This window comes from Thamnophis sirtalis, unplaced genomic scaffold (genome assembly GCF_051295495.1).
Source record: "Thamnophis sirtalis isolate CommonGarterSnake01/CBP01778 unplaced genomic scaffold, rThaSir2_p1.2 scaffold_5, whole genome shotgun sequence".
Taxonomy (NCBI): Eukaryota; Metazoa; Chordata; class Lepidosauria; order Squamata; family Natricidae; genus Thamnophis; species Thamnophis sirtalis.
Window position 1 is genome coordinate 121,581,200 of NW_028261385.1, and position 23,662 is coordinate 121,604,861.

General features: G+C 38.9%; 1 protein-coding gene across 1 annotated transcript in view; it reads right to left on the reverse strand.

The window, feature by feature from the left end:
• Positions 1-1,827: 1,827 nt before the first annotated feature.
• Positions 1,828-23,662, reverse strand: part of PELI1 (pellino E3 ubiquitin protein ligase 1) — a 68,039-nt gene continuing 46,204 nt past the window's right edge. Inside the window, exons 2-7 of the mRNA XM_014057022.2 lie at positions 17,646-17,787; positions 16,474-16,603; positions 9,478-9,579; positions 4,691-4,888; positions 4,380-4,568; positions 1,828-3,349 (exon numbers count right to left, since the gene is read on the reverse strand). Coding sequence (XP_013912497.1) covers positions 2,783-3,349; positions 4,380-4,568; positions 4,691-4,888; positions 9,478-9,579; positions 16,474-16,603; positions 17,646-17,716 — 1,257 coding nt within the window. The 5' untranslated portion in view covers positions 17,717-17,787 and the 3' untranslated portion in view covers positions 1,828-2,782. The remainder of the gene's footprint in view (positions 3,350-4,379; positions 4,569-4,690; positions 4,889-9,477; positions 9,580-16,473; positions 16,604-17,645; positions 17,788-23,662) is intronic.

Genomic DNA, 23,662 nt, shown 5'->3' on the forward strand with positions numbered 1-23,662 from the left:
CAGAAGCTTCCAGTTTTATTTTTGGAAAATGGTCTCTATTTTTTCTTTTCTTACAGTGTTAAAGTTACGAGAAAAACAATTCAATACCTAAATTGTCTGGGGTCTCCTTTGTGAGGAGCTCTTATTTCTAATTCTTATCAGTAGCCATGTCAAAACTAGACAAATTCTGAAGACAACTAAGGGTTCACATTTTAAGGAAAACCGTCTTCAAAATTCTGATTGAACAACTAGAATAAATGAAAATACAAAAATAAAATGCAACTGTACCTACATAGTTATGATTTTATGTGTCCTGTATGCTTTCATATGTAATGCCCTGATGAAACATGAAATATTCACTTAAAAAATAAACATATGCTAAAATAACTGAACTTTTGAACTATATTCTGAAGTGTTCTTATGAAAAACTATTTTAAGTACCACAGAATTTTTTTCCTAAACGCAGGCGGTTTTTTGCTAATCTGCTTGCAAATCTGCTTGACAGAAGTTTCTAACCACACCTTAAATGCTAGTCATGCATTATGACAAACCCTTGCTTTTTCAAAATTATTATTAGGACTGAAACAAAAAGCTTGTGCTAGAAGCTAGAATGTGGGCTGCTGAAAAGCAATAATTTGACTGGTTTTGATTGCATAGGCAGAATTGTTCAAAGAAAACTAAAGATCAGTTCAAGAGTACAAAGCTACCAGTATTACTACGTTTGAGTGAGGGTTAAAAGACAGTAGTGTAAAACTCAAGAACAGGAACTAAGAAGCCTCATGCCTCACATGGGATATTTTTCATTATGTTCTGTTATGTTCAGCTTTGTATTTAACTTTATTATAGGGTTTGGAATTCAGGTACAAAAAATGATTTTGCTTCCTTTTATAGAAGCAATTCAGCAGGCATATCCATGCCTCTCAAAGTATTCCATAATTTTAGTGTTAATATTGCTTTCCAATTATTTAAATAGGACAGACATTAAGCAAATAAGTTTATAATTTTTATTCTGCTGGCATCATAGCCAGTCTTGTGAAAATAAAAATTCAAGAAACCTCATATACGTGTTTATCCGAATCTTATTTATCTGTGTCCCCTCTCCGAGCCTTCCCTATTTACAGGAATTCACCTAGCATCTGCCTTATACAGCTGCTATTGTTCTAGCCTTCCCCAACTTAGATACTTCCAGATATATGAACTTGTCCACAAGCATGGCAGTAACCACATAGTTGGTTACCATAGTTAGGGAATGCCGTTTTATTTGATTTGCCATTGTTGCCTGCTCTTATGTTTGTAGGCTGCAATCTTAGAATTAATGAATAATAGAATGAAAAATAATAAAATATTCTGATAGGGTTTCACTGCTATCAGTCATTTGTGTAGAACATTAATGGCGTACGTTTCTTTAATTATGTGAATATTGGGATTATTCAACAAAGAGACAGCAAAAAAGTGATGGGTTTTATCAGCTCCTGGTACCTTACTAGTGCTGCATTGGCTTACAATTTTACTGTTCAAATCAGAAGAAAATGAAGGCTGTTATCATCCCAGTGTCTATTTTTCTGTTCTATGAATAATGCTAGAAAAGTCTTTCAGGGCTGCCAATATATATAAAAACATAAAATTCAATAATGTTTGCAATGAAAATATCTATTTTTTGTCTGGTAAATCTACCCTAATCTGCAGTTAACCCTTTATATCAATTTATATTTATCATTCTAATCCCAAGACTTTAGGAAGTGTAATATCATCAAAACATATTACATTGGTCAGCTACTTATACAGTATAATGTACAGAAGCTGACTACATATATCCCTTTTCCTAATATTGAAGAAAAAAAACCAACCTCAGATGCCTTGGTTATTTTTTTATTATTTAAATAAACATAAACCCTTCTGAGTTGAAAAAAGGCAAAACAAAAACTAAGAGCAAAACAAACACAGAATATTTAACACAGAGGAAGAAAATAACTTCACTGAGGGTAAATTGCATATTCCAAGTATCAGGTAAATGTTATGTGACCAGGTGTTACATTTCCATCAGACAGAGAAAAAGAAACACCAAAGTGTTTATCTGTATTATCTGATGTATAATTAAGGATTTTTAAAAAGCATATAAAAGCAATATGCTTTGATTGGGTTCTATAACTTCTTGCTTAACCATCAACTCAATAGTGTTCTAGACGTTTACAAAATAAAGCTCCTTTACCATTTCCCCTTCTAACTTTTCTCATCAAGAACTAATCTACACATCCCATCAATGGATGTAACAACACTACCCTGCTACTCTATCCAAATCATCTAGGATAATTACTCATAGTAAAGATAAATAGAAAAAGGAGTTAATATACAGATTGCTCTATTTTACATGTTTGCATCCAAGCTGTAAACATATGTCCTTCTGATCTGATCACTTTTACCCTCAGATATGTACTTACAAAAAAAGAGATATCTTTTAGATATTAAAGGCATGTTATTCAAAACATTACAATGAAGGCAAAAGTTTTTATCAATTCCATCTCAAAAAAAAAAAAAAAAAAAAAAAAGATGAGCCTGGAACTACCTTCCATCTATCCTACTTACCCATCACCAGTCTTTTCTACATAGCAACTTCTTTCATTATCTACAGAGGAACGTAACCACTGAAATAATGATAATAATATTAATGAAAGTATTCTTCATCTCAAAGTAAACTGTCAAAGCCCAGAGAAGAAATATAGTTGATTTTAAGACAACAGTTCCTTTGAAATCAGAATTCCTTAGCTTATGTATTTAGATGCAGTCCTTGAATAACACGTGTACATTAATCAAGGGGTCCTTGGAAAATAAGTCTTATGTAGCCTTGTTCACCAGAAAGCTGATGTGCACAGAATGGACATGCTGCATGAAAAGTGTGGGTACCATGAGGAAGAGGGATTTGAGACCAGTAGGCTGTTGTCTTTTCTGAGCACACGTGTCCACATGGGCTGAATGCATGAGTTGGAGGCCCTGCATCCACATAAAATCCAGCTTCACATCCAAGCCACAGAGGCACATATGGACCAACAGACCGGCACATTGGACATTCCCGATCCTTGCCATCTCTCTCTTCTTTATTCCCCCAGTTATGGTATCCATGCACATGGCCACAGTTCAGATAAACCCAGGGTTGTTTTTCATCGACAACATCTTTCCTCTTCATGCTGGGAAAGGCTAATGTGTTAAAGCCCACAGGGCACTGAGGGCGGGCTGCATTGATTTCCTGCCTGAGAGCTTCCAGGTGCTTCACTGTTGGAGTACGTGAAAGTCCTTCTGCTGTACGCCACAAAAGTGTGGCTCCACAAAGATCAATCAGTGACCCATCCTGGAGTTGATTGGTTTCATTTTCAACCTGGAAAATTAATATAGAATTGATGAAATATGCAGAGTTCTAAATCAAATTAATCTTATTTCAAAAACTCAGTTATTTTGTTGTTATATGCCTTTTACTTAAGAAATGAATAGTGGATGTCTAACTATCATGTCTAATAGTGGAGAATCCAGGGAATGGCACTGAAAGCAGTGAAATAGCTAGAAACGTCCCTGTAGAGATCTATACTTAAGAGAGTAAGGGAATAATTGCAGGGATGTCCCTACATGAATGAAATTAATAAGCTTTATTTTATAGTAGTGAATTATCCTGCTATCAGTTGAGTTCTCAATGGGTTCCTTATCCCATTCCTTATTTGTCAGAATTCTACAGTAGCAGATGACTACAGCAGCATATAACATTGATATTGTTCCTCCTTAGGCATGAAAAGTGAAGCCTTGTAATTGCTGGCTTGAACACACAAAATGGGACATCTGTCAGCAATCCAGATTTTCATATTCAAGCCATCATTCTCCCAGGGCTCCACATCACTGTTAAAATGAGACCACATGGCCTTTCAAGGCAGAATAGTGCCAATTAATACAAGGCTCTGTTTCAATGCATGAAAAGCCAGTCTGCCATAGGGAGCATCACAAGGGGGAGTAGAAACTCCCATGACCAATAATCTAGTTTGGGAAGATGGCACTACTTAAAACTTGAGGTTGTGGTAAAACAAAAGCATGCTAAAAGATGGAATAAAATTCTAAATGATGCTTCTTGATTCAGGAAGCCTTCCAGTGCACAAAGAAGAAATGAGAAGAGGAAGAGAAGCCATAAAGAGCCAAAGGTGCAATTCTCATCCCCCAATGCATTTCTTACCAACCCCCACCATTACCCAAACTTTGCCTGGGATTCTGACATTCCATGCAAGACAGCAACACCCTTCCTTTAACTCTCTTGCTCCTGGGATCCTGGAAGGTTGAAAAAGCCCCTCCTGCTTCACAGATTTCCTCATAATCTCCCAGGGAGTCACCAAAGCCTGCTTGAGAACCTCTGTCCTCCTCACACTTACCATTTTGCCCCTCTGCTGAGCAGATCTTGTTTCACGAAGACTGAACACATTCCCACATACAGATATCTCTTTCCACACCCCTGGCTTTGAGTCTTCAGTGAACCCATTCCGTGGATGCATAACAAGGACTCCATTTGTGGTTAATCCATCCATTTGCCCATCAGGTGTTTTCCACTTGGCAGCTTTTTCCTACAGGGAGATAACAAATGACTAAAAAAACTGTTGTTTTGTAGTTATTAATAGTTGAAGTTTGGAAAGCAAACCGAAATGTTACATTTGCCTTGAGCAGTAGAGGGAGACAAGCTCCTTACCCCTAAGAAGATATTTTTGGAGGAGTCAAAGCCGGCAGCATATATTCTTGCTGTGAAAGGTGGATTTCGTTCACATATTATCCTGCAGGCAAACCTTGAGATGGTGCTTTGGACAGACTGAGTCTCTGAATTGCTCTGGCTTCCAGGAACAGTATCTGTCACTACAAAATCTATAGGACTTTCTGTTGATCTCCCAATCTAGCAAAAATAAAATGAATTTAGATTTGGTTATTAAAATAATTATAAAGTATTTGTAAATTTAATCTTTCATTTATACACATATATTGCAAACATCTAATGTTATGAAAATTACCAATCTGTTATTTCAGCATTATGAGCCGGTTAAAAGAATGCACAAATTTATTTTTTCATCCAGTATCCATTGGCGCGTTCTTGTCTGCCTCCGAGTAAAAAAGTAAAGTTGATAGGACTTTTCTTTTGCAGCAAGACTGGGTGAGGCGATTGTGTTCATAAAATATCTCATCATTTTTGCATTTGTTTATAGATTTTATATACATCTCTATTCCTAAAAGGCCTCTAGATAGAATTTATAGAGTCGTTTGCTCTGTTTGGCTGAAAACTTTAAGAATTGTGTTACTTTTTAAAATACGTTAATGTGATCCAAGACTAAGCCACAACATTTAATTTCAGTTGCAAACCTCAATTTTCAATATATGATGGATAAATGAAAATGGTGCCCTCCAGTGTGTCGAACTACAATTTCCAACCCGTGGGGCATATATCATCATGGGTGATGATTGTGTGGATTGTACTTTAATACAATGGCATCAAGCTCAAGTATAAATAGGGCCCATTAAATCCCATTACATAAGGATCCCTGCAGACCATATGCTGACTTAGAAAATATATCTCTCTCCACACACACACACACACACACACACACAAACACACACACACAAACAGTTAAATATGTAAGTTTGTCTGTTTTTTAATGTGTGTGTATCTCCACCAACCAACTCTGAGCTTCCTCCATGCTTCCTATTGCCAAACTATAAGAAAAACCATTTCCACACCTTCTACTTATCCCTTGAATTTCTGATATGCTGTGCATGGAAAATAATGCTTTTTTTGCAACTTTTTCTCAAACCAAGTACAAATTTGTGCACCATTATATGATGTTATTAATTAATTAGATATATAATTAAGCAAATACATGCAAAAGTTACGTATTAAGATATTTATTTATTTCTTAAAGTATAGAAACTAGAAGTAGCTTGTCACATAGACACTTGGAAGGTGTGTATTCAAGTAATTTTGGACTCCTGGCAACTGTTCTCTCCACTTTTCTTGGCAGAAGTTTTCAGAAATGACTTGACAGTTTTTTCCTCCACTCTATTGGTAAGAGAATTGATTGCCCCAAGGTCACCCAGCTGGCTTTGTGCCCAAGGCAGGACTAAATTCACCATCTTTTGGTTTCTAGTTTGACACCTTAGCCACTACACTATACATACATCTTTAAAGATTATACTATAAATTCACTAGTCACTGATAGCTGCAATCAATATTTTGTAAGCATTTAAATTTCTTTCTTTCCTTGAATGTGATATCATAAGACAAGAAAAAAAAAAGAAAAAAAAGAAAGCATAAAAAGCATTTAGATCACCCCCTCTCTTTCATTTCCCTCATTCTTCTTTGCATGTATTCTGAAATTATATAAACTTTAATTATTATTCTTTTTAGAAAATGGATAATAATTGTGATCATACATAGACTGAAGCTCACTGGATATTAATTAAGCCTTTATTGGAAGCTGGAGAAAAATAAAATTCAATCTGTTTTGGAAGCAGTAGAGAAAAATCTTATTTTTTGGGGGGGGGGGACGGACAGAGAAGGGAAATGAATTCAACCGAGTTTATTATTTATTTGTTTTCCATAGATGCCTATCTTACAGAAGTGATTTGGGAAGTTTGCAATCAGGTAGATAAAAGACAATAACAGACATAAAACAAAAATAAAAACATAGTAGCCAAGCTTTATAAACCACCACCAGCAAGTCTAACAAGCTGTTTTTAGGGCCTTATGAAAGGACAGGAGGGTCAGGGCTAACCTAATCTCAGGTGGACTGATGATCCTATAGGGCTGGTGTCAAGGCAGGGTCAGCTGACACTGGGCCATGTCAGCTGACACTCTTGCCCCTCTTGCTGGACTACTGGGATGGGTAGAAACAACCTGAGAGAGATTGTCCGGCAAGTAACCAGATCCCAAGCCATAAAGGTAACTACCAGCACCTTGAATTGCACTCAGAAGCACACTTCTGAGTTTTTGGTGGTTGGTGACTAAATTTATTATTATTTAATTTTAAAATGTAATATTAACTCTGCTTTATTTTTATTTTTTGGAAAGTAGAAGGGAAATGTTTGTTAAATATTGCCCGAATGCCCTTTAATCTGGTTTAGGCCCTACTCAGAAGAGTTGTGAACTACATGTGGTCTTTGGATCTGCGTTTGACACTTTTGGCCTAAGACACCACCTACAGATAGTCAAATTCAATATATTTGGTATTTAAAATTAAAATTACCTAGTTGCACCACTATTCTTTGGATAGTATATAGAAGTGATGGCAAATCTTTTTCCCCTTGGGTGCCAAAAGCGTGTGTGCATGCGCGATAGCATGTGCGTGCATGCTGACACCCATAATCCAATGCCCCCTTCTGCATGTGCGCACTGTGCACATCTCACTCACCCCACCCACCCCTGCGCATGTACATGCGGCCCCTGTTTTGATGCTAGTAGGCCTCTGTGAAGCCTCCTGGCACCAAAAAAGGGATGGCTTTGGCTCTCTTCTAACGGGAGAAGATCCAACCTTGACTTGAACTGAGGAGCTGCTCTGGATCTTCATTCCACAAACGAGTTTGCCCCACTCAAAGGGGTGGGGGGAGGCCAAAAAGAGAGCACCAAAGCTATACCCAATCTATTACACTGAAATATTCAAAGTGATAGGAATCACACACACCCTTCGGCTACTTGGGAAAGAGATTGGGAGTTCTCCCTCCTATTCCATTGCAAGAGAGGTGGCCAGACTGGTGGGCTCTCTCAGCTGCTGCTGGGTGAGGATAATTTCCTAAAAAGTCCTCCTGCTTCTTCTTCCCACCCTCGAGTGCGAATCACTGAGAAAGGGGCCAGAAAGGTGGCAGCACTTGGCTGTGGCACATTTGCAAGCTGCCTGAAGTTGAGCCAGTTGTCTGGCAATGCAGGTCCAGGGAAGAGCAAGAAAGAGGGGGGAGCTGTTTTCCAGAAAGTTGTGCATCCTGTGCGCTATTACTGCCGAGCTCAAGTAACTGCATTCATACATGAGCCCATACACACGTACACATCCACATCATCCTTTAAGACAGAGGAAACGGGCGAGAAAAGCTGATCATCGCCCATATTAAAGGCCAAAAGCACTTGAAAGCAGCCAGTAGAGCACAATGTTAATTAACAGGAGGCAGGGTTTCGAGAGGCCAAAAATGTTGTATTCAGTGTATAAGATGCACCCAGATTTTCACCCTCTTTTTTGGGGAGAAAAGGTGCATCTTATACTCCGAAAAATATGTTAATATGCATATGAAGTATATTATGTGAATATATTATGTAAAATATTAATATTTTTGAACAAATATGTTTTATCCAACTAGAACAACTAGAACAAAATTGGAGTCTATCATTTAAAATGTAGTAATTTTTTAAAAATAGACAACCAATATATATATTTAGGTAGCAAGTTGCTACTTGTTGCAGTGCTAAAGTTTATTGTGAATTGAGTATCTTAACAGCAGTCATAAACTGTCTGTAGACAAACAAGATCAAAACAGGGTGCTCAGAAAATATTTACTAGATGGATGTTTGTAATAAAAATGAACAGGAAGCCCTTCCTTCCTGTTTCTATTAGTCACCCCTAACCTTAAATTCCCAGATCTTTTTATTCTAGTTCAGGGAATAGAGTTGTGGAAGTTTCATCTGTGTACAGTGTTGGTGGCCTGAACAATGAAGCAAAACTCTTTACTTTCTACCGTGTTTCCCCTGAAAATATGACCTACCCTGAAAGTAAGTCCTAGCTTGACTTTTACACATGCACCCAATATAAGCCCCCCCCAAATAAGCCCTACTTAAGACCCCAACCACTTTGGAGCGAGGTGCACAGATAAAAATTAAGCTAGGGTGGGGATGGTGAAGCTGCCCTATTTACCAGGCCTCACCCATCCCAACACCTGTCTCACCTTTCAGGGCTACTTCTTCTGCAGCCGCTTGCTGCTGCCACTCACATGCATCAATCTTGGCCTCTGTTTTGCCATCATAGGTCTTTCAGAAAGGCCTCTGCAGCCGACAAAAGAGTTCTGGATCTATCCAGAGCTGTTATTGACTGCAGCGGGCTTCCTGGAAGATCTCTGACAGCAAAATAGAAGCCGGAAGGGGAGGGGCACGTATGTCAATTCGGAGCCCGCTTCTCAGCTGCAGAGGCCTTTCGAGAAGGCCTCTGATGGCGAAACAAAGCCTGGGGATGACATGCACAAGCAGCCGCAGAAGTGGGCAGGCAGAGAGTTCCTGCTGGATGGGGCTGTTGGTGACATCGCGAGGTGAGTCAGCAATTAGACATCTGCTGAAAGTAAGATCTGGTGTCTTGTTTGGTGGCAAAAAAAATATGAGTGGGTCTTATTTTTGGGAAAATACGGGTATTAGTACAACCACAATATTAAGTTTCTAATACACATTTATACAATTTTTATCCATATTATTCATCATTAATTCATGCAATTCCCAACATATGAATACTTTAAATATAATACCTGAAACATATCAGTGTTGCTGTCATGGGTATACTCAACCACCACTGTTTGCACTCGAGACAAGGTATAAGAAATACTGTGCTGGTCCTTGTTGCTTATTGCCTAGTAAAAAGGGAAAATAGGAGAAATTTCAGCAATATAAAACCATAAAATATATTGATTAGTAAAACATTACACTAGAGTACAATCCTACTAGGTGAAATAATTCATGATTCAACAAGGAAAATTTAGTCCCATCTGATCTACTTTCTCTAGTTAAATAAGAACAACATGTTATTTTAGTCAATAAAATAAAATACTATAATTACTATAAAAATCCTATGATATATATCTCCTATATCTCAAGTATGATATTTAAGAATATGGACAATCAGGGAGTTGTGGCAGTTTCTTGGAAGAAAACTTTTAAAGAGCATCTTCAAAGCTAACCCTCAGCTTTTTGTGGCTGTTCCTTTGTAATGGAACAAAACCAGTAATTCTTTGCATGACTCTCTCCCCCACTTTTCCATCATAAAAGCAGCTGTTCTTCTGAGCAATTCTGCTAACTAAGCATGTTATGGTTGTTACTAATGCCATCTAATCTAAATATGTTGGTCCCTCTCCATTCTCATGCTGTGAACCAGTCACTCATAAACTGATGCCCTGCAATATGACTAACATCACTCCCACTCCCGCCACGTGGCCACTAGCTGTGACATTATTCATTACAAAGGAGACTTGAATAATATATTTTACCTACACATTTTCCCCCTTACTTTATTCCTTGTGCCTTTGTGAAATTGAAATTTTAGAAGATATCTTTCTGAGTTGTAGATTTTACAAGAAATTCCAGCCCTTAATAAAAAGACCCCTGGCTCTTCAAAGCCATGGTAGTTACAATTTTTCCTAAATGATAAGTGTCCTGAAACAATGCAATAGCTACATTTTTCACTGTGTTCAGACCCAACAATTGAAGTAAGTAACTGACTTAATGTTATTTTGTTGTATTCTCAGATTACATGGTTCTTTTACATTATATTTTCTGGTCTTGGACTGTAAATTCACTCATTTATTCCTTACTGTGCATATTGTATTGCTTGTTGAATCGGTGTATCTAGGTAACCTGTTTTTATGGTAAATAGGAACACTACACCTATTTCAGGCCAAAAACATAGATAAGGCTCAAATGCCTTATGTGTTACAGAAATCAGCTGAAGTTTTCATATTTGTATTTATTAACAGGGAATTTAATGCATGATTACATTGATATGATACCATTTTATTAGATATGTTCTATTTGTAACTATGTATGAGAAAGAAGCAACATACAAATGGCAAAGGCTCATACAATAGCTAGGAAGGTCATAGCCCTTTACTTTAGGCTGCTTGCATGCTTTATATCTATCCCATGACTGTCATGCTGTAGGATTTCAAATAAACAGGTTTGTTATCTATCCAAATTACTACTAGTTTTTCATTTCCATCCACTTCTGACAAGTCAAGCACATATTGGTTATTTTGAAGTTGATAGTATTGACAGCCCAAAATACACTGAGTTCAGATTTCTGCACTATAAGTCTTCATTTTGCTGATTTTGAATCACTATGGTCTTCTGAGAAGCCCATCCTAATCATACATCACACCAAACGTGTGTTTTAAACTTAGCATAATATGCACACCATCTAAGGTGTGCATATCTCATGTATCAAATTCCTTATACAGCTCAAACAATCTATGTATACTGTACTAGTTTATGTCAATAGCTGGAAGGCACCAAATTGAAGAGAACCAATGAAGGGTATCAGGATTCAGACTACAAGTAAAACAGTCCTTTTAGTAAAATAAATTGAAATAAATTACAATGAGCCTATTTATTCAACAATGGAGGAAATGCTATGGCCATACCACCTCCAAATACAACTCTGTGACATAAACAAAGGTGGGGGGAGGAGGGGGGAGAATCACAAACATATTGCATGCAATGTACATGTACTCTAGTGCTTTGAGTCCCAGCTCTTTCAGAGGCTGCTATAAAGACCCTTTATTATTTCCCAGTTTAGAGCCATATGCAAAGCTTGCATTTGAAATTAGTGTTACTGGCCTTCTGTTGCGCTTACTGAAACTCTGAACACATTGATGCTAATTATGTGCAGGTGTGTCACTTCAAAACAATGAACTGTAGAGAAACTTTTTTAAATGCATGACTGATGTATTCAAGAAAACAGTCCCAACTGGTCCCATTTAATCTTTCACAACAGAACATATGTTGCTATGAGATAACCCTATTAGTCATGGCTACTGTTAGCCATATGTTGGCCTAGACATACTGAATGATTAAGATCCTCAGGGAGATCAAATGTCACACAAATGAGGCACAAAAAGATGAGGCCCTGAACATGGTGGCTCAACATTGCCTCCATCCCATCCCCTCAGCATACTGGGATAAAGAAAAGGTTTTAAAGTTAAACAGTTTTTTTTAAATGTTATGATCAATAGACGATCAATTAGACAAAACAGGTGCTATTATGAAAGAATGGAAATCCCTCAAAGCTGGGAAAGAGCTATTATAGCAGAGTTGGCTATCTGACAGCTTAAAGCTGTACGACTTGGTCTGTGAGAGAGATCGTGATTCATCTATAGCTGGCCAGATGCCACTACAGATTCATCTATAGCTGGTCACTGCCACTATAAGCTCAAGTTTATAGTCTGAATGATGCAGTAAGAAGATAGGGTCTTTTGCCAGTAAAGGCTTCTCCTTTAGCAAATGGCACTGAGCTTTTCTTTGAAGAGTTGCCCCATTCAGAATGTCTTCTCCTCTTACCACTAATACTGTACTCATATTGTTTGAGCTCTTTTATGATTATAGGATTGCATAAACACTTGGGATAAATAAATAAGGAAATAAATAAATAAGGTCCTCATTTTACCCAACTCAGAAGGATGGAAGACTGAGACTGGCGAGATTTGAACTGCCAAATTGCAGGCAGCCAGCAGTCAGCAGAAGTAGCCTGTAGTATTGCCAGAGGTGGGATTCAGACCGGTTGTTAAATTTTTGCGCAGTTAGGAGAACTGGCAAATTGCACCACTGGCTGGCCCCATCCCTCCCAATCACTCCTATCGAGCCTAGTCCAGCTTGGGCGATGCCTAGAGTCATGGATGGGGGCCTGAGGAGGAAGCTGTTTCCCCCCTGACAACCGGACAAACCTAGGCAAAAAGCCAGCCCTCACCGACAGCAGGCTTGCAAAGGGCAATGTGGCTTTGCCTGCATCAAGTTAGACTGGAGAGAGAGCACAAGCGAGCTGAGGAGACCATGGGAGAAGGGAAGCCAGGCAAAGGAGCGAGTGAGGGGTCATCCGCAGCATGTCATAGCACACACACTTTCCCTCAGCCCCCTTCTTTCAGAAGGTTCCGATTGGCTCCCCTCCGGCTTCTCCGCCTCGCCTCTCACCTCATTAGCCAGCCTGCCAGCAGGAGGTGAGTCAGTGGGCTTTATTGCATTCCAGGCATTTCCCACCCAAATGGCACACCGTGTTTCCAATGGAGGGAGGTGTTTGGAGAAGACAGTGGGGGAATGGGAGTTGACAAGAGGAGTTGCTTTCAAGCCATTGGTTTTTGTGGGGTGGAGAGTCTCCCCCTAGTTACGCAGGCAGAGGCGCGCTTCCCATTTTGGTGCCCCCCACCCTAGGGAAAATAATTTTTGTAAACCCTGTGGCTCAGGCTGGGCTAGTGGCAGAACTTCAGCACCCATGCCACCCACATGTCTCATTAGTGCCAGAGAGGCTGAGAAGGAGGCATTGTGGGACTGCTAAAAAGCCTTTCCGTCAGCCTCACCTGTAGCAGAGATGAGAATATCAACTTTCTCTAGTCCCTAATTCTCCTTAAGCATTGCCAAATAAGAAACAGCACTGGCAGACTTTCTAAGCTTAAATAAGGGAGGGATATGTGGCTTCTTGGGGGTGCATTTTGGAGAAGTGCTAGCAAGAAAAATGCTAGAAGGGCAGTCATTTTGGGATTAAATTACAAATGAAATTGGGTCTTCAGGGTAAGGAGGTTTCAACTGCAGGTTTCTAAAAATCTTATTAAAATGAATGTCTAAAGGCAGATCTTTAACTCATTAGTCCAGAGGGAGCAAAATAGATAGGGTCCCAATGAGGGTCTTAGCTATTTAACTCAGGCATTATAGAACAGAGTTGAAAGGGACTTTGGAGGTCTTCCAGTCCAACCCCCTGCTCAGGCTGAGGATGCCAAAATCTGAGTGGAGGGTCTGGGAAAGGTGTCAGGATAACACTTAGAAGGGACCTTGGGGTAGGGGGGAATCTTATACCATTTCAGAAAAATGGTAGTCCAGTCTTTTCTTAAAAACCTCCAGTGATCAAGCACCCAGAACTTCTGAAGACAAGCAGTTCCACTGGTTAATTGTTCTCACTGTCAGGAAGTTTCTTCTTAGTTATAGGTTGCTTCTCTCTTTGTTCAGTTTCAATACATTGCTTCTTGTTCTCAGCTGATTTGGAAAATACATTGCTTCCCCCCCCCCACTTCTTTGTGGCAGCCCCTTAAAAACCTGTTTTGTGACCTGCCTATTACATTCTTGGATAGAGCATGTGAGCTATTTTCTCCTTTCAGAGGTACGTGAAAGTACATCTATAGTTTGCAGATGCAGATAATAAAGTCAAAAAAAGGTGAACAGCATTCTTACAGAATTATAGATATGTTGAGGCTGGTTGAGGCCAGGCGTGACAAGGAGGGGCTGCGAGTGGAGGGGCTGGGCAAGGTACCCTTGATGTGAGTGACAGTGAGTTGGCCATGCCCACCCAGTCACATGATTACCCAGCCTCGCCCACCCGCCCAGTCATTAGGGCATAGAACTGGTTATTAAATTATTTGAATTCCACCACTGATACTGCACTCTAACCATTGTACCACCATGGCTCATTAAAATATGCTTTATTACAAGAAGCTATCTTAATAAACCATGGCTTGACTATGGCTTAAACTGTTTAATCACTGCTTTTGAGGTTGAACAGTGTGATAAACCACACTCAACAAAAGTTAAATTTCTCTTCATGAAGAAAAGGAAGCAAAGAGAATTAGGCATAATTTAATCACAATAAACAGAAAGGTAAAGTGAAATTAAATGAAATTATGTACTTGGTCAACAGTTAAAATTGACTGATTTGCTATCAGCATTCCAGAAGTTCATGGTCTGCCTATCAACCCAAGCATCAGAAAGGACTGAGATAACTGTTTAAGACAGTGTTTCTTAACCTTAGCAACTTTAAGATGTGTGGATTTCTGGGAGACATCTTAAAGTTGCTAAGGTAGAGAAACACTGGGTTAAAATGACTGTGAGGCACTAGATGACCTGGTTCTGGTCTTTATTTTCAAAAGAGTAATCTTTTACTGACAGTAAACTCTGCCTGTCTTATAATAAGCAATTAAACATGAATTTCTATTAACTCACTGCACTTACCAATTATATATCATCATCTGACCAAACAACCATCTACTATCAGCTTCAACCTAATGCCTGCCTGAGGCATTATGAAATAAGAGAATTGTGGATACTGAGATAAGAAAATTGTGGATACTGACAACAAATTGAGTGTGGTTGGAAATGGCAAGAGCGGAATATGGAAAGGGGAGATAGATGAACTGGAACTCTACCCCAGATTTTAAATCATAGAATAAGAAAAGAGAGAAAAATTGAGAGAGGTAATGAGAGAAATCTTGACAGAAGCTCCAGTGATAACCAAAGACAAGCTGATAGAAGGAGCAGATGGAGGGTTTCGAGTTTTCATGAGATACGAAATGAACAACTTGCAAAGAGAAGTCCATACAAGACTTACTAAAAAAGTAATCAGAATACTAAAGCTACAAATGGCAAAAGACATAAGACTGCACTATTACTGAAAAGACACAGGTTGATGTAATGAAAGTGTATAATAAAAATTGTTAAATTTAGAGTATTATATATAAAATGAAGTGATAATAGTTATAGTCAAATAAATGATTAATAATGATAATAATGCATATATATATATATATATTAGTTTGACAATATGAAATTTTATATAAATTACAAATGGAGACTATGAGAGGAGATTTAAAAGCTTTGTTATTAAATATAATTAATTTTTATTTAGAACATGTTATAAAGATGTAATGTTTTTGGATGTTTTTAGGAAGATCTAATGGAATGCCATTATATAATTTTACTTTAGCTTTAAAATATTTCATATAAAAGGATGTAAAAGCAACTATAGCCAAATGAAGGTGGAGGTTTGTGTGTGTGTGTGTGTGTGTGTGTGTGTGTGTACACACACACACACACACACACACATATATATTTAAAGTCACAACCCCTGGTATGCCCCAATTATGGGAGGAAGCTAACTGCTTCCATTATCTGTCAATCGGCTCATCACAAGAGTCCATCAGGACAGAAACCCAATATTTTTACTGTTGCCTTTGTTATATTTGTGTTATATTTGTGCTGATAAATAAATAAAGGGAGACTAGTATAGATCTATTTCAAGCTATTTAGCTCTCATCAGCTAGCCATACCCTTACTGGGATCAGTCCAGGTTCGAATCCCAGTAAGGGTATGGCTAGCTGATGAGAGCTAAATAGCTTGAAATAGATCTATACTAGTCTCCCTTTATTTATTTATCAGCACAAAAACACACACACACACACACACACACACACATATGTGTGTGTGTGTGTGTGTGTGTGTGTGTGATTTGATATGTATTGCAAGTAATGACTATGGAAGGGATACACAGTAATTTTGTAACCAACTGACACACTTTCTATAATTTGTAATGGAAGATGCTTTTATGTTTTTTGTTCTGTTTATGTTTGTTCAAAAAATAAAAAAGTTTTTTTAAAAAAACATAATGCCTGCCTGATGCCATCTTAAAAAAACACATATAATTTCACACACATACAATGTCATTGATAGAAAATTTACAGTGGTAGATCAAGAAATAATGCTACCTCATTAATCAAGCTTACCTTGGCTGCCTGAGGTGTACAGGCAATATGCACTGTACTAGGTTTCACCCCATTTGCTTTAGGTCTTTTAAATAAAGCAAACCTGCTTTTTCTTCTTCCTCTATCTCCATTTGGCAGGGAGCCATTATATCTGTGGAAAACAATGCAGGAAGAATTGAAGAGATGAGAGGATTATTGGGTGATAAAGGCTCTGAATTAATTTGTACAATTCCATAACGTTGCAGAACTAAATATTTCAGAAATAACTTTCTAAATATTTAATATATTATCACAATACATGATACTTTTTAATGCTTATGAAAGAAAACAAAGATTGTAAGAATACATACCTCTAAAGAAAAAAGCAGGCAAACAACAAGCTAGAGGTCAGAGGTTACTTCAGATACGTTTAAGAGCCAAATAGGAAAATGATGAAGCACTTTATATTGCAGAATTGCAACTATATATTTTCCTATTTAGAACCAAATTATAAAATATTTGTTAAAAGCTTTGTCAGAAATAGATTGTTTTGGTGGTTCACATCCAGTGATGTTACTGTGAAAAACCTTGGACCAATCAAAACTTTTATACTTTACTTGAGTATTTTGTTCAATATACTAAATATGAAATTTTATGCATTCCTAAGACTCATCACAAACAGGTTCAGGTATATGAATGCAGAAATCGGATATTTTCCTAATGTAAAAGGAATGCCATACCATTTTCAATTAGTTTTCATTCATTATATATCCTGTATAATTTGTAGCATGGGAAAAATTGAGCCACTGTTTTATTTTACCTTTATTTTAAGAATAAAACATCTCCTGTGCTGACAAGTAGTTTAGCCACAATCTATTGTAATACTAATATGCAAATGCCATTGGCCATTCTAAAGTTAAGCCTTAATGATTTCATGAGGGGAAAAACCTGCACTCAAATTTCTTTTAGTGAAATTTGATGAAGCTTGGAAATGTTTGGCTGCATCACATCCAACTCATAAGACTATGTGGGATGATGTAACCTTGATGCCTCTGATGCTAATGTTGGAACATTTCAGACTGATGCTAATGTCAATCTGAAATCAGGATACTAAAACCAGCTGCACTACAAGGAATTGCCATGTTTCAGAGACAGAAACAGGATTAACTAAAACTGCTCTTTTAGAAGTTCTGATGTCAGTGCCAGATACTTACCCCAACACAATCAGTTCACCATACTTCACTGGTGCTTTTGATGGATGATTTTCTTGATCAGGCGAAAACATGAGCCTAGTTAGGTCCTTTTTCTCAAATTCCACTTCTCTAATCAAGAATCTTGGCACGCTTTTGTCATTTCCTAAACAAAAAGAAAGAAGTATGATGGAGACTGCCACATCTTAGAATCTAGTATTATGTGAACAAAACCCACAAGCTAATATGACCTATACAAATTTCAGCAGAGATTCCTAAAGTATTTTGTTATCACTTGCTAGAGATCGCACTATATAGCTATATAAAGCTGAAATGACAATCGTTCCTAATTTGCTTCAAGTGGCAGGGGATGGGTTGACTTAGTAAAGCGAGTCCATTCATTCAGCAACTGTTCAAAGTTATGATGGTGCTGAGCGAAAGGACGTACAAACTGGCAGCGCCCTTGCGGTCCTATGTCAGAATTTGGGCATTTGGTAGCCAACCTATACTTATGACCACAAGGGTGTTTCAGCTCCCTTTACCTGCCATTGCTGCCCTTTTTGATGTCCTGCACAGAGGCATTCCTCACCAGTGCTGAGGCTGAATTAGAGGCCCAGGGCCTTCAGCAGTCTCAGCCAGCTTCCACAGCTCCCAGGTCTCTACTTCAGTCCCAGTCCCAGGCTCAAGCTATGCACCATAGTCAGCCAGTCCAGTGCCATAGTGCAAAGCCCCACTGCCACAGGCTCCACAGACTCTGCTGCATCCAGTTGACCTTCACTGTGTTCCCTCCTCCTCTCCTTCCCCCCTCATGCTTTTCAATGGCTGGCCGTGCCATTTCCATAACGCAACTGCTCTGCTTCCACCTCAGGCACCTCTTGTTCATTCGTTCTTTTGCCTCATGGTCTCCATAGCCAACAATTAGCATTACTGCCCAGTAGCGCAGTGAAAATAAGAGTGTCAGTCGATGGGAAAGACAGGAAGTGGTTACGCCCAATTGGAAACAGCTGCGGGTTGGCTCAGGGAGCCACATGGAAGAGAAGTTGAGCCAATCCTGGCGCTTTCCCATTGGGTGAAACCACTTCCTGTCTTGCCTCTTTGCAAAGAGGTCCTGAACTAGGCTGGCAGACCTTGTGGTGCAAAAAAAGAAAAAGAGGGGTGGAAGCCTGCTTTTGGTTCCCACCCCCCATTTTCTCAACATAAAATCAGCCCCATATGGCCTAGGAATGTAGTGCAAGAGGCACTTTGGCACACTCCAGCCTCTTTAAGATGCTTCCCTCCCTCCCTCTTTTTTTTTTTGCCTTGAAAAGCCAGTTGCATATAGTCCAGCAGTCAGGCTGAGCATGCCTTGCCAGGAAGGGAATAAGAAAATGGAAGTGAAGGTTAGCTGGAGCAGCTGGGAGCAGGATGACAGAGCCCAAAAAGGTAGAGGGGGGAAGGGGTTAGGTAGGCGTCAAACTGTTGGGGCTGTGAGGGACCAAATCTGGAATGGCTTGGATTTGGATGGCTATTTGGCTAATGACTGATAAAATTTGCTCTGGGAATTGCAGGGATTGTAGTAACAAAGTGATATGATCACACAATGCTTTGCTTTGTGATTGCTTAGCCACCAAATTTCTGATCTCAACTGTGGCTGTAAATTGAGAACAGCCTGTATTTCAATGTTAAGAAAAACCCAGAAAATATCCAATTTAAAAGCAAAAACAGTTTTTACTTCTTCTCAAACACTACAACAGTTTTTCTTTCATATTTACTGTCTACCTGCATTAACTTGACTGGGCAGGATAGAACATATAATAAACAAGTATTAATTCAGTATGCATTTTTCTGCTCTCATGTATTTAGAAGTAGTTCTTTAAATCACAACATTAAGTTTGAACAAGCATTTTTACTTTCCTCTGAAACTAAAATCTGTGCACAATGAAAGCCTGGCAAGGGGAAGGCAGTCTTTTGACATAAATGCATACCATCTGATTCACATGTGTGGTCACATATTTAAACCCCACTTTTCCTCCAAATGTTTCATAACTTAAGTCAGTCCAAGCTTGAATTGTTACAATCTGTTTTACTGGTGGCTCAAAGAGGAACAAACATTTCAGTCACCTGTAAATTGTATTGCATATGTCCATGAATAATCAGAAAACCACCCACCCCCTATGTTTTAAAATAAGATCTTAACCACTTAACCATTAGAACAGTGGCTTAAAGGCAGCGTTTTACAGTATTATTGCTACATAACCTCAAAGTGGTAACGTCAACAATTTAGGATGGAGAGAATGATCGCTGTTGCAAAAGCAAGCTACGTCAAAATTGTTACAAAAGTGCCACTCAATCTCACAGTGGAATGGGGAAGTCAACTCACATTAATAACATACCAAGAAAAATGTCTGTAGAAATCTTGCTTAGTTGTGCATGTACCAAATTAAAATCTTTGTTATAATATCTGCATTTGTATATTTAGTACTATAGATCTATGCCTTAAAGATTCTGTTAACTAAGACTATACTGAACCAGAATAGAGAAATGATGAAATTTCTTCTTAGAGAAATGATGAAAGACTGCTAAAAAGATGTTCTAAAACTTAATAAAACTAGTCCTTGACTTACAACCGATAACTGGGATCGGAATTTGTGTTGCTAATCAATTCAATTGTAGAGCCTAACATTAAGTGACTGCATCTCAGTTGTCATCATAACTCCAGATACATGGTTCATTAAGTGGAAAGTGAAGCAAGTCCCAGAATAAAGAGCATGGAGATGCCATGGGGGAGGTCCTGAGAGGCCTGGTGCAGCTGGGGAAGGGGGGTTGTTGCAGTGCAGCACAAGTTCAGGGAGACCAGGGAAAGAGGGGGTGGGATGTGTGCATGCATGTGAGCGCAAGGAACTGGGGGGAAAATAAGCTGCTGCTTAGGGGCTTTTTGGTGCACTGTGGTTCTGGGGCTACATAGCACAACAGAGCATGAAGCCCAGCCCACCTGCACAGCCCAAAATGAATTTTTGCCATCCCAGGAGCTGTAACAGGCCAACAACTACTTTTACACTGTGCTGCTGGGCCAGGCTGGGTTTTGGGTGCAAAGGAATTTGCACCGTGTTGCTGTGTGAAGCTTAGCCTCCGTCCAGCAACATGGATCACCTGGGAATCCCAGCTCAGTCCCTGCCACATTCACCCTCGACATTCTGCACTCTGGGCCCCCTGTGACCCTGCACACTGCTGCCCCAGCTGATATTTGCTTTCTTCTTGCTCCAGCTGATAAGGCATGCACAACCTGGCCCTTCACAACCAGTTGTCTCAAATGGTCGATGGACAAATCAGTCCAAAATAAGTCAAGGGCTACCTGTAGAGTAAAAAAATTAGGATGATGAAAGATCAGTTCAAGTTTTTTCTTGAGGCTACAAGGGAAATACCACTCAACAGCCCATGTATTAATCTCTCTAGAAGCATGTTTTCAATTATTATTTGAAATTTAGATAAATTTAGATTCTAAATTGATCCAAACATTTTAATAATTTGTTGCATGCTACTGAAATTTTAAGGACTGGCTGGTTCCCCCCCCCCCCAAATAGTTTGCTGATAGTATTGCAATGAAGGCTTTGAGAGTCCAAAAATTAGGTATGCAAATGTGTAAAAAATGTCCCATGGCTTATTTTGCTGACTAACTATATGCAAAGATGCTGAACATTACATAGCTTTGAAAAAAGATAGTACTCATTAAAATCAAGCAGGGACAAAGAACTTGGTTTCTGAATTCAGCAGACTTCAGGCAACACGAATGAGAGGCTGGGAAGGAATCTATTATACATTTCCCCAATGTAGGGTTGTCTAGGTATGCTGAGTTTCAAATCCCATCATTTTCAATCAGTGTGATCTCAGCATTCTTAAGAGTGTCAGCCACCTCTGCAAAAACAGAACTACCAAGAACACAAATAGTATACAATACACTCAGATTATACAGCAAGCAGCATTTCATTTGTCATTTATGCAAATTCCCTTGTTAAAAAGTTTGCCTGGGTTTCAGACATCTTTTTTCTGATATAATGGCTCTAGCTGTACATAAACTACTCTGATCTATTCCTTATGGCCAATAGTGTGTAAGCAATAGAACCTCATTTCCATAAGTTATATCTTGCTATTTCAAAGTAATCAGTATGAGCCTTATGCTAGGTAGGGCAAAAGTTCTGGGAGATTACAACCATATTTGGTTTATAATATAACTAAATATTAAAATTGGCCTTAACTTCAGGAAAATAGGCAAGTGATTAGGACAAAAACTGTGTTTTAAGAAAAGCCACAGACTTCCTGGGAGGAGCCTACTGGTGAAGGCAGCAAAAAATCAGCTGCCTCCGAATTCCTGGCTACGTACCTGTTTAGAGGATCTTCCATCTGACGTCTTATCAGGTTTTCTTATCCTTCAGGCAAGAGGGAAAGAAGAAACTGTTTTGCTGGCAAATGCTCTTCGATTTTTGCAGCTTTTGTGCTTGCAAGGAAAGGGGGGCGAGCCCAAGGCAGAACGGCTGTCCGTGCTGGGAACTTCAAACTGCCTTGTGCAGGACAAAGTAGGTCTCTCCCACTCTGCTCTAAGTTTTGTTTGATTTAATCTTATCACGAGCTGAATCCGTTTACTGCGAGGACAATAATTGCTTATCAACATTTTAGTTTCTTCTCTTTTTCTCCTCCGAAAAATTATTTACTCAGAGGCTTTTAAAATGGCGCCGAGCAGGCTGGTTTCTCCGGTAATAACGAACACTTTTTGCTAATCCTCACAAGACTTCAAAAGAATTCAAAACAAAAGAGATAGCTTATCAAATGTTTTGGTTTCACAATAGAAGAATTTTACTCCTTCATTAACTTTGTTATTTGGAAGTTAAATGGTGATGAATCTGTTGAACGGTCTTGTTACAATGTTTACTCACTGAAAGTTTTGCCAAGCCTTAAACTTCAAAATAAAAGCCTCTTTACTTAAAGCTGCATATTTAGGCGATAGAGTTTTATTAACTGCAGGCAGACAAATTTTGAAATGGCCTCAAAACCAAATATTAACTTGAAGTCTTCACCCTCTACTTCCAGGGGCACACCCTCAGTGCCTGGCACAAAGCTGCAGCCTCCGCTTCCTACGCCCCCTGCTGGGGATGTGTTAACGAAAGAATTTTTTCTGAGTAATCTAAGCGAGGCTCTTAATGCACAGACAACTAAAATGGAAGATAAATTTAGAGATAATAGAGAGGAGAGAAAAGAGGAAATAAAAGAAATGAAAGAAGAAATTAAAAGTGAAATTAAAAGTGAAATAAAAGGACTTAAACAGGAGTTGTATGAGAAATTTGAGGCTAAGGTTGATAAAATTAGAGACGACATGCTGAGTCTTGTAACTGTATTAACAGAACATATTTCTGGAGTGGAAGATACTCTAGAGGTTCTTAATGATGCCAATGCTAACTTGACATTGAAAACAGAGGTGGTGGAACAAAAAGTGGAAAATGCTGAAAAAGAAATTATTATGATACAGTACCGACAAATGGAGCTTGCATTAAGAGTAAGGGGGCTGCGTGAGGAGAAACAGGAGAACCTGAAACAGATCCTATCGGAAGCTTTTGACCGCCTGATGGGAAGACCAGGGACCAACCAAGGCTGGCAAATTGACAAAGCTTACCGCGTTAACTCCTGGCTGGCAAAGCAGAAGCAGCTTCCTCGAGACATCGTTATATATTTTACTACAAGAGAGTTCAGAAATATGGTACTGCAAGCGTCTTATAACACTAAGCTTCAAATTGGCGGTCAAGACCTGGCTGTTTTGAAAGAGATACCACCTCAAATGTTAAGAGCCAGAAGAGACTACGCTTTTTTGGTCGAAGAACTCAGAAACCGTCAGATACAGTATAGATGGGATGCACCATTCGGCATCATATTTACATTTGATAAGCAAAGGTACCGCCTCAACTCTGTACGGAAAGCCCGAGATTTTTATTATAATATATTGAAGGCCGGACACCCTGCACCATCTGGACCTAGAGAAAGACCACAAGAAGGACAGGATAGACAGCAAACTACAC